The sequence below is a fragment of the Geotrypetes seraphini genome, chromosome 5 (genome assembly GCF_902459505.1).
Source record: "Geotrypetes seraphini chromosome 5, aGeoSer1.1, whole genome shotgun sequence".
Lineage (NCBI taxonomy): Eukaryota > Metazoa > Chordata > Amphibia > Gymnophiona > Dermophiidae > Geotrypetes > Geotrypetes seraphini.
In genome coordinates, this window is record NC_047088.1 from 200,649,845 (window position 1) to 200,662,032 (window position 12,188).

A 12,188-nucleotide genomic window follows, 5' to 3' on the forward strand; every position below is an offset into this window, starting at 1 on the left:
ATGGCCACATATGTGCATAAATGGCCTATTAAAAATTTTCAACTGGTGGATGGGCCACTGTATGTGCTCTGACATGGTGATGCATACACTGACGCCAGGTGTGTACAGAGCAGAGTTTGGGCACAGCATGCATGTATGTGCGTAGATCAAAAAATTTGCTAATCTGCATGTGTACTTAGAAATTATAGATGCTGACCTTTATACCAGTTCCAAGGCAGATGTCAATCTCTACACCTGCAACGTAAGCATGGTTTCTGCCATTTATGCTAGTATTTCATAAAGAGAAGTAGTTGCTTAATTGCCTGTATAAAATTGAGTCAGAATAGGTGCTTAAACTAGATGACCCCTATAATATTATTTCTACCCTTTCTTTTTCCCTAACTTGTGTGTGAGTGTTGCGGGGCGGGGGGGGGGGGGGGGGGGGGGGGAAAGACAACAACTCTTCCCATACTCCAATATCTAGGATGGGGTTCAGCTTCAGCTGACTCATCATGGGCTCCCAGTTTGATGAGATATTCATTATATAATTTCCTATTTACAGACCTTGGACCTGACTCCCAGGCTGGCTAGCATTGGGAATATCACAGATAGAGCCAGGTACTACTTGCCTCTCCTCTCTCTGCCATGATCAGTTGTTGAGGCAATAGGGGGTGTTGCTTAATTACCAGGACACACTGAGGCACCATTGGTCAAATACAGGCTTAGCTGTTGTCTCATGCCAAGCTATCAGATCCACAGATGAAGCCAAGAGTCACATTTCTCTTCCCTCTCTGCCAAGATCAGCTCTTGAGGCAACAGAGATGCTGCTCAATCACTAGATCACATTGAGAGACACAGAAGGAGTCAAAAGTAGCAAACATTTGCAGGCCTGATGGTGGTCTGAATTTAGCAATAATAGCTGGGTCCTGGCATTACTAATGTGAGCTATTTTCCAAAGAAAGCAAGACCAAAGAAGACAGCAGCTTTTACTCTAAGGTCTGCTAGAGAAGCAAGGGAGCCACCAAAGGGAAGCTACAGGACTTTTTAGATTAGGGTGTGTCACAGAATCACTTTGCCATTTCTCTTGGCTCTTTGGCAAAACCTTGGTGAGGAGCCATCTTCCATATGGTTGGCAAGCGGATAGGAGATGGGGAGTAGAAGATGCAATAAAACATCATTTCTGGAAAGCTCGATTGGCTCATTCCTCCAGACGGAGGAGCAGAGTCTTTGTTACCATCTGGACTCCATATTTGAACATTATATCTGCAGAGAGTAGAAGCCGTATTTTGAATAGACTTCAATTGTATATTGCCCTACCTGTATAAGTTTTGATACCGGTCTGTACACTGTTTAGGGTGGGTCGGGGGGACTTGGGATGGGTGTTACGGTGGGGTTATGGGATGGGGTTCTCATGCCTTGGTGTCCCTGTGGAGGATATAGGAGTATAGTCCTCCATGGTGGGTAGATACTTTTGCAAAAAAACATTTTGACTTGTGATTTAGCTTTTGTATTACTGGTTTCTGTTTTCTAATAAAAAAAAGATTTAAACATAAAAAAACAAAATTTCTGTTTCTTTTACTTGTCCTAGGCCCTTCTACTGGGCTTCATCCATAGTCGCTTCACAGTCTGTGGCTACACATGCTCATGAATTAATACCACATATACTCAAATATAAACTGAGATTTTTAGGCCAATAAATGGTCCAAAAATGGGAGGCTTGGGTTATATTCAGGTCAGCGCTGACCTGCCCCCCTCCCAAACCTGTTGCAAGCCTCTGCCGGGCCTACCATAAGACCTGGTAGGCCAGTGGTGGGCCAGGACAGGAGGAATCCATCCCGCCTTCTGTCCCGGCTGACTCTAAGTAGTTTTACCTCCCTCCCCCATCCCCCGCATACCTTTCAGATTCATGGTAGTCCAGCAGTGAACCACAGCAGAAGTGACCTTCCTTTGCTCCTACCCATGCAGATCTGCTAGTTGGTTGCTGCTATTGGCTCTGAAAGGGTCGGAGCAAAGGACTGAAACTGAAAGGAGCTATTGTAAAGGTAACAAACAATTTTGGAAGGAAACTAAGTAAAAGTAAGAGGAAAAGAAGGCCACTTTGGTTTTCAAAAGTAGTAGCTGAGAAGGTAAGGAAAAGAGGTTAGCTTTCATAAACTACAAAAGATCGCAGAAAGAGCAAGACAGGCAAAAATATCTGAATTCATCCACCAAGTCTAGCGCCCTCTTTAACAATCTTTGAGGGTTCGTCAGGGTAGGTAAAATATCATCTGCGATGATAGAGATGGTTAAATACCTATGTGGCATAAATAGGTATGAGGCTAGTAGTCTCTTTCAGTTGAAAGGAAGCTCCAGAGTAAGAGGGCATCGGATGAAGTTAAGAGGAGTAATCTAAGGAAATATTTTTTTTTTTACAGAAAGGGTGACAGATGTGTAGAATAGTCTCCCAGTAGAGGTGTTGGAGACAAAGACTGTGTCTGAATTCAAAAAAGTGTGGGACATGCAAGTGAGATCTCTTAGAAAGAGAAGGAGATAGTGGATGCTGTGGATGGGCAGGCTGGATGGGCCATTTGACCTTTATCTGCCATCGTGTTTCTATGTTACTTAACCACACTAATGCCAACTCCACCCCCAGACATCCTACAAAATAGCCAGCTCTTAGTTTATTGGTCAGTGGTGATATTCAGCAGTAAAAATCCACTGCTCATTTCTAGGATGAGCAGCAGAAAATCTGTTTTAGTTGGCATCTTGTCAGATACTTGAACATGGATTGACTACTGTTGTAAACAGGATACTGAGGTTGATGGACCTTTGTTCTGTCCCAGTACGGTAATGCTTATTTTCTTATGTTAATGTTAATATCAGCGGATAGTCCCACACAAGCAATTTAACTGGCCAGAAGCCGTTTCCAGCCACTTAAATTGCTTTAAATATTGATCCAGTCTTTACCTGTGTTTCAATGCCACATGTTATGTTATGTACCCTTTTCCAGTGGAATCAAATATGTATATTTGTGCCACTCAGGAATCATCAGAAAAAGCAAAGCCTCTGCAAGGCGAATATGATAAGCCAGAGAAGGAGTGAGAGGAAGTGGTGTTTTTCCAATGTTTATCCAATAAACACATATTTGAATTTGAATTTTATTTTATTTTTTTCCATCAGGGTGTTTTATCAGTGTTTAATCTAAAATCAGAAGTCCCAATTATAGTCAGTGAGTCTCTGGCATCTGTTTATCAGCTGGTTCATTTTGCAGAAGATTTGTCCTTTTCTGCTCTGTCCAAAGATAAGGATGTCTATATGCCATACAAAAATTTAGGTATAAAACCTATTCAGGGGCATAACACCATTTATTAGGTTATTGTTTCGTCACCAGGATTTCCAGTCATGAAGGTTATTTTGATACTACATTAGTTTTTTCCACATATTCTGAAATGAAACCAGCTGAAGAGCAATCATACTGTAAAAATAGAGTGCTCATAATCGCCGGTGAATGGCAGGCCAGGGTGAGAATCAGAACTGGATACTGCCTACAGACACAGATGGATGAAAAAAATTCAAAACCATCAGCAAAAGACAAAAAAAAATACATATGTTCCTTTCAGGTTGCAAGAGCTTCTCTTCATTCACTCTCTGACAGTTCATCATTTAAACAGCTGCTTATAATCCATTGTGATGAACTGTTAAAACACTCAAAATAACACACAAAAAATAAACAGAAGTTCTGAAAACATAATTGGAAGAGAAATTAGCTGTAACCCACTACTAATCCCACTTCTATTAAATGAAAATAGGTAATTGCAGAACAGTGTTTGGTACCAACAGTTTCTTACTTGATTAATGCCTCTATTTATTTAAACAAGCATATTGGACAACCTCAGCAAATTCAGCTGTCGTCAAACCAAACTATCTAGTTATGTAGCTATTTTTTTCTCATTGGTAAAGGGTTAAAATCTCTTACACCTGAAATGGAGCACCGCACAATGCTACCTTCCGAGATTTTAATAAATGCAGGGAACACCACTAGCAAAAGGGTTGCTGTTCAAATAGACTGACACACACAGGCCAATGTAGCTTCTAATGACAGAGTAAGATAATGACAGGCCCTACTCAGAATCAGCAGGAAGAGGAAGATCAATCTCGACAGAGTGAAGGAAAAATGCCGGCTTTGTTCATGTTAGCTCATCTCATACATATCTGGCTTCAGCAGCTGCTCAGTACTACAGTGCTCTGCATTAACTACACAGTGGATCAATAACAATTACACCTTCTCAAAAACATGACACATAGCAGGACTGGGCTGACATTTCACTTAGGCCAACATTGATCTCAGTTCATCTGATTCCAGCCCTAAATTCAAGTCAGGCCTGGGTCTATTTAGAAAGATCACAGCCTTAAAATTAAAATAAAATAACAACAAAAAAAAATCCAAAAACCCAGCTGCTTGTACTATGGCTTAGAAATAAACAGCACCAAACCATCTGTGCTTTTCACATTTCCAATCTACAATTCTTCGTGATGCTACCAGCAATTTTAAAGTTGATCAAAGACTATTTTTATATGAATCACTCACTGTGACATCAATGTTGATGATATCTCCATCCTGTAGAGGCCGGCTGAAATAAAAACCAGAAAATAATGATGGAGACTCTTCAATCAATTGGATCTAAGAAAAATATAAACAAACATCTAATAACTTAAGACCAAAATTCAGTAAACAAAGATAATTTTCTTAAAATAGGGAAAGACCAGCCAGCAGTAATCTACAGATCTTGGTAGCTCAAAAGAGCAAGTGCAATTATCTATAATGTAAGACGCTGCAGCAAACTCAAATGCTTTTACCAATGCAAGAATATTTGCTGCTTCTCTGATCATCACTTCCATCGATTAGTAATTGGTTCTCTGCAAACGACAAATCTGTTGCCAATAATTTAAATTTATATTAGTCAAAATTATTCTCATTTTCATAATTACATTGGCAGTTATAAAAGACAGTTTTGCATCTGCCAAAGTGTATAAAACTCTTAAATGTAATCTCTTAGCACTATGTCCATACCATGGACTACACGTTAGATAACCAAAGGCACCAAGTTTTCAGATAAGACTTTCTTGAAGATCAAGGCACCTGAGCATCTGCTACAAAAAGTAACCAGATTTCATGACTCACTTGCCTGTAATAAAATATGCCCAGCTTAAAACCATGAATACCTGTCTGGAATACCGTGACATACCACGTTGTTTACAGAGGTACAAACAGATTTTGGGAAACCTCCATAGTGTAAAGGTGAGGGATAAGCATTATGGCTGATTATTTCCTGATGGACCAGATCATCTATTTCTTCAGTTGTCATGCCAACCTAAAAAAAAAAAAAAAAGAGATAAAAGGAATACTGAGGGTAGAAATGTTTTTCTCCGCTATGTTGGCTCTGTAGTTTTTCAGTATCTCTTGTGTCTTGTGTGTTTGATTAGACTGTCAGCTCCATGAAGCAGGGAATCTCATATGGAACTATGTATACCAAGTGGCGCTATAGACATACATACTGTAGTGCTGAAATGGAAAGGTTAAAATTGTGTTGCATAAGTTCTGCTGTCAGGATAATGATATGGGTCTTACAGTAAAGGGCTAATTCACAATATGTGAAAATTAGGCTTCAGAAGTGATCTGGCAGTCTTTTGGTTCTCTAGTAAATTTAAACAAATGGGATGCTTGGAAAACTAACAAATGACCGAGCCACCCAAATCAGACTCTATGCGCCAGTTACCTTTAAACTCTTGCCAGCCGTGAGTAAGACGTGACGAGCTAGCTGACAAGCCTGACGAAGCCCTTGAATCTGATCTTCATTCTTAATTTCTGTGTAGTCTCCCCAGTCTGGTACAATGCCTGTCGTCACGTAGTCTGGCTTCTTTATGTGCTTGGAGAAAAAGGATTGGAGAAGAAGATCAGAAAGCCGAGCGCGACAATGGGATCATTTTCTCCGGCAGTGCCTCCTGCTTCATGGCAGCTTGCCCTTTCGGTTTTAGGAGCGACCTTCCTAAGCCATCAGGAAAACCCTCCAGGCTGCCTCAGTGTTTCTTCCACTGCCCTTTTGAACTTAACATTGCCTATTATTATTGACTTCGAATTTCTGCCAGCTGTACAGTACAAGCAGCCCCAGAGAGAAGTATCTGAGTAAAAACTGCATTTTCTTTAGCAGAACATACCATCATCTTAATGACAAATTTCAAAGCTTTCAAAACAATAATCAATACTATAGGCAGTAATCCCAATCATAAATATGGTGAGCAGTTAAGGAGACAGAACATATAACTCGGTGCCGATTTAACACAGAGATCACTTTTATGCTTACAATGGCTGGAAAGCACTACAACACTTATTCAAAAGAGCTATATAATAGGCTGGAATTTGAGGCAAAGTTATTACAATCTAGCTGTCAACTCCCTTGAAATCCATTATATGCACTTTTTTCTGGACCATCCATATTCTTTGTCTCATGGAGAAAACTATCGTAAACATGTTTTCATTTTTTTTTTGTGAATCAAAATGACTTTAAGTGTGTTATCTCAAACTGCACTCAGGTCTGATTTAAATGGCAAAACCTACCAGTATGTTTTGTCCTTTTTTTTTACATTTCTTGAGCATATGGTGACTGTACAGGGAAACACACAGTAATTGCTGGGATGATGATATATTTTTTTGCAACACTTATTCTGTCTTTCAGAAATCTTTGCCTTGTGTGTTCCATTTTTAATATCACCACATATTCGTTTTGTGGATCTGAAAACATGCTCTGTTGAAAACAAACTGATAAGTAAGGAACAGGAGACATGACGACAAATGTGCATTAATTAATATACCTAGCTGTCTGCTTGCAGGTGTTCAGATCCATTTACAATGGCCTGTAAATGACAGTTACTCTTCATTTTAGAAAGGAGCAGGAAAAGTTGCAATCTCTGTCGAGGTTTATGACACACTTCATTGTGAGGCTCCATATTACATCATTTGAATATGAATAAAAGAGACAACAAAAATTATCTTTTGCCTAATCAGGTTCATCACTCTTCAGAAGCAAGAACCTGACAGTAAAAATTGAGCAATTCTGACCCTTAGAATGCAAGCAGCACCTACTTGGTCCAAAGTAAAGCCTAATGTGAATGTTGCATAGCCAAAGAGTTAATCAGATCAGCAAACAAACTGACTTCTGTATGATTTTAGAGACTGGTTTGATCATTGATGTTGTTTCATGTGCATTGCATGTTCTTATTCTCTGGGTAATGAAGATCTCTCTATCTCTTAATACGAGGGAAGGGAACTTTGTAATCTCAAAAGATTACGGTGATCAGTTGTGTACACTAGTGCTGCCTGATTCACGATTCGAATCAGTTCACCGATTCACTTCGGGTGAATCGATTTAAATTTTTAAAAAATAGGCTCCCTGATTCAGACCCTCTTTCCTCACCCCCTAAAGCAGGAGCGGCAGCGCTGCTCTTGCTGGCTGGCCGCTGCCGTACCTGTTTTAGAGGGCGAGGAGAGAGGGTCAGTCAGGAAGTGCTGCAGTCCTGCTTCCCTCCTGGCCTCCCCAAAGGACTGCCCCCCCGAAAGACTGCGCACCCCCCACCCCCCCGGGAAGGCCTCCGTGTTGCTCCTGGCCTCCTCGAACCGTTTACCTTATTGCTGGAGCATGCAGCCGAAGATCATGGTTACAGCATTTTTGTGCTCTGAGCTTTTTCCTCCACTGCGATCCTGCCTCTGATGTCAGAGGAGGGGCGGGACTGCAGCAGAGGAAACAGCTCAGAGCACAAAGACGCTGTAACCGTGATCTTCGGGGTGCAGGCCTTCAAGGAGGGAACAGGCCTTTAAGGGGGGGGACAGGCCTTCAAAGGGGGGACAGGCCAGGGATGGTGGCATAGGCCTTCAGGGGGAACAGGCAGGCCTTCAAGGGGGGGGGAACAGGCCTTTAGGGGGGGACAGACCTTCAGGGGAGGGGGGCCCTTGTGTAGAAGTACATGGAGGAAGGGAAGGGGGGTTCAAAGAGACATGCATTTGCTGGACTTTGGGGGGGAAGAAATAATGGGTCTAAAAATAGAGGAGAGGGAGAGAGATGATGGACAATGGGATTTAGGGAGGGAAGGAACAGAATGCGAGAGAAGTTGGACACAAGGGATGGTGTGGAGGGGGGGATAGAGATACTGGATAGGAGGGTAGTTGGGAAAAGAAAAGGAGAGATGGTGGACCCTGGGCTGGTGGGGAAGGAGGGAGAGATGCTGAATGAAAGGGTAATTAAGAAAAGGTGGATCTGTGGAGGGAGACGAAAAAAAGGAAAGATGCCAGACCTCCGGGGGAGGGAAGAGAAACGGAAGGGGAGGACAGAGATGGAAGATGAATGGTTAGCAGGGAGAAAAAAGAAAGAAGGAGACCCTGGCAAGCAACTTACCAGAAAACAACCAGAGCCTGGGACCAACAAGATTTGAATAATGACCAGACAACAAAAGGTAGAAAAACTAATTTTATTTTCCATTTTCTGATTACAATATGTCAGATCTGAAACGTGTATCCTGCCAGAGCTGGTGTTATACCGCAAACGTGAGCTAGGATTTAAGAAAGAGAGGAAAAGTGTTTTTTGTTTGTTTATTTTGTTTACACCGCAACGTCAGTGTGGTTAGGAGAAGGCAAAGGGGGTGAAGAGGCTATAAAATAAACCCACCAGGATGTTTGAAAAAAACACCCAATTGGGTAGGAAAATCGAATCGAAAAACCAATTCAGTAGGCTGAATCAAATCGAATCGAATCAAAATTTTTTTCCTGAATTGGGCAGCACTAGTGCATACATAAGCACTCTACCTAACTACCTTTTGGGTTTTCTTTTGATTATGTTTCCCCTTTACCTTGAAAGTCCAGACCTGCAAGGCTTGAATATTTAAAGAGAGCCCAGAGATGTCTTTGTTGACTTGTTAACAAAGGCCAAGTCAATTAACTTGGAGAAAAATGATTGGGCAAGGCAGCCAAAAAGATGTAAACCTAGTAGTTTTTTCTGATTGTTTCTTGAAATTTGTGGGGGGTTTTACCTGCAGTTTTCTGATTTTCTTTTTCAAGGTTGATATTCTTTCAGGAACACCCCCCCTTCCCTCAGTTACATTGTTTACACTGCCCCAACAAAGAAATCAAAATGTTACGTGCCTGCTTTAAGTATTTATCTCAGTTCACTAAATCCAAAGGGTACACTTCAGAACTGCTCACTACTAAATGAACGCTGTTAACATGCTGCTGTAAGGGGATGGAACGACTCACATATGAGGGGGTTACGGTTCTTCAGTTTGGAGAACAGACAGCCAAGGAATATGATAAGAGGTCTATAAAATCTTGAATGGAGTGGAACGGGTAAACTCAAATTTTTGTTTATGCTTTCAAAAAGTACAAAGAATGGGGACACTCCCATGAAGTTATAGAGTAAAACATGTAAAACAAATACGGTATTTTTTCACTGAAGGACGGATTCTGCAACTGGCACTGATATCGACTGGCACCTCAAAACCCGTTGCTGGTTGCGTCTCAATCGTGTACCAGCACTGGTTGCAGAATCGCAGCCACATGTAAAGTAGGTGCTGGAAATGTAGGCCAGGATTTTCAAGGCCTTTCAAGTGAATTGCATTAGCAACACCTACAGTGGAATTAAGCATTGTAAAACACCTTCTTAGGAGCAATTCCAGTGCAATTTTTTGGGGCACCGGTAGGCACCTACTTTTGTCTTTAAAGAGCTTTTTTTCATATTTTTAACGGCATTTTAAACTTAAGTTAGGCGCCTAACTTAAGGTGCTGTTTATAGAGTCCAGGCCTCAGAGCCTAACTAAACTCTGGAACTTGTTGCCAGAGGATGTGGTAAAAGCAGTTAATGTAGCTGTGTTTAAATAAGGTTTGGACACATTTCTAGTGGTAAATCATTAAGGTAAAAGGGGATAGATTCCGTACAAACATAAGGAAGTTCTTCTTCACCCAGAGAGTGGTAAAAAACTGGAACGCTCTTCCGGAGGCTGTTATAGGGGAAAACATCCTCCAGGGATTCAAGACAAAGTTAGACAAGTTCCTGCTGAACCAGAACGTATGCAGGTAAGGCTAGACTCAGCTAGGGCACTGGTCTTTGACCTAAGGGCCACCGCGTGAGCAGACTGCTGGGCATGATGGACCACTGGTCTGACCCAGCAGCAGCAATTCTTATGTTCTTTTATAGACTCAAAGAAAGCTACTGCTTATCCTTGGTGGGGGGGGGGGTCTTACCCAGTAAGAAGCATGGAATCTTACTGTTCTTTTAGGACTCAATCGGGTATGCTTGTTCTGGAGTGGCCACTGTTTGAAACAGGATACCAAGCTAGATAGATCTTTGGTCTGACCTAATATGGCGTTTCTTATGTTCTTAAGAAGTCTGTTAAAAATGTACAAAAATTTGTAAATAAATATAAACTCCAGTGGACTGTGTATAATGCCTAAATGTTTCCTTTAAGGAGGAAAAATGGCCTCAGACACTGCGGGAAACAACGCTGTCCCAGAGCTGTGTAGGAGAGAGCTGTCAATAGTACAAGCTCCCTACACACTTCTATCATGTTTCTGAATTAACGACTTTGTTTTAAAAACAAGGACACTGACAGTGTTAAGTTACTAGCACGGTATTTTTGCAAACACACGAAGCTTGTCCAATCAGAAACAAGCAACAGTGATTAGACACAGCTGTTAATTTAAAGCACACTGAGGCGCCATTTCTAGTTTCCAACATACAGCTTTATGTCAATAATGTTTAACAGATAGTACTCAATCCCTTCTTACCTTATGTTCCCAAAATGATGTTTTAGTTCCTAACCCAATGTTATTATTTAAAGTATGTATTGTATTGTTTTTTTGTTTTTTTTTCTCTTTCTCTCTTTTTTTTAATAATGAATGTATTTTAAATTGTTCATCGCTTTGAAATATGATTAAGCGATTAATCAAGAGAACTATTAAACTTGAAACTTGAAACTTGTGTAAGAATCCTTTTTCTTTGGTATCATTTGATATTAACTTAAATTGTCATTAAAAAAAAATCAGGTAATACTGAATGGGTGGAATTGCTGCAATATCCCTTTGAACTTTGCTGTAATAAAGTAATTCTCAGTTTTCATGCAGTGCCCTGAAGAAATGGTTGTTCAAACTGTGAAACGATGGACACTGTCGGCAGCATTGAGCAAGGCCCAGGATAGAAGTGTGTAGGGAGCTTGTACTATTGACAGCTCTCTCTTATACAGCTCCAGTACAGCGTTGTTTCTCGCAGCTTCTGAGGCCATTTTTCCTCCTTAAAGGAAACATTTAGGCATTATACTCAGTCCACTGGCGTTTATATTTATTTGAATGTATTTTTGTACTTCAGTTCCTCCTAATAAATTTACAGTTTGTGACTACAGAAATTTATAAATGCAGTAACTGTTTATATTTTGTCAAACCCCTTTGGCTCTCTTTGTTTCCAAATTTTTGTCTCCTTCATCTTTGTCCTTGAAAAGCTCAACACCCCTTTCTCATGAAGCTGCATCTTTCTTTATTCCTATTCTGTTGACTCACTGCTGCAACCTAAAAGCAAGGAAAGCTTGGAGTCCATCAAATAAACTTGATAAAAAGGGAACTGCAAAAACATTTTTCAAAAGGCACAGTAAATACAGAATTTTTCCAGGATTATCATGGGTGCAACTTTCCTCGGACTACATCAGTGATTCCCAAAATTTTTACTATAACGGACCACCTAAAAATTTATTTTTTTTATACATTGAGGAGCCCTCAATTTACTGTATGTAAAAACATATATGTTCATATAGATAATTCTATAATCTAATTTCTTGACAAAACTCTGAAGAGAGTTTGAGGAATCCAAGGGTTCCCAGGAACCCAGTTTGAGAATCCCTGGTCTATAGTCTATTATTTTAATTCTTTATTGAATTTCACATTTTTTTATGATAAACAGCAATCGTATCAAAATCAATCACATCCATAGAAATACAAATTATTATTAGAAAAGGAGAAAAGGAAAATAGGCATTTTTTCAGCTGTTTGTTAGTCCACAATATTGGAGAAGGAATTTCATAATCAGAGCATAGTTCAAACCAAAATGATTTTATAGGCAATATAAATGGAAGACCTAAAGTGGACCTAATATATTCTTGTTTCTCTATAGGGGTACCAGCTGTCCCTGGTCTATAGTCTA

General features: G+C 40.4%; 1 protein-coding gene across 2 annotated transcripts in view; it reads right to left on the minus strand.

Annotated features, from left to right (window-relative positions):
* The window catches only part of METAP1D (methionyl aminopeptidase type 1D, mitochondrial), a 188,545-nt gene that overhangs the window by 68,134 nt on the left and 108,223 nt on the right, over positions 1 to 12,188 (minus strand). Inside the window, exons 1-4 of one of the 2 annotated variants that reach the window (XM_033944955.1) lie at positions 6,829 to 7,538; positions 5,736 to 5,885; positions 5,182 to 5,330; positions 4,547 to 4,589 (exon numbers count right to left, since the gene is read on the minus strand). In XM_033944955.1, the coding sequence (XP_033800846.1) occupies positions 4,547 to 4,589; positions 5,182 to 5,324 (186 nt within the window). In that variant the 5' untranslated portion in view covers positions 5,325 to 5,330; positions 5,736 to 5,885; positions 6,829 to 7,538. Of the gene's footprint in view, positions 1 to 4,546; positions 4,590 to 5,181; positions 5,331 to 5,735; positions 5,886 to 6,828; positions 7,539 to 12,188 lie in introns of those variants that run through there. The other variant, XM_033944954.1, reaches the window with a different exon arrangement.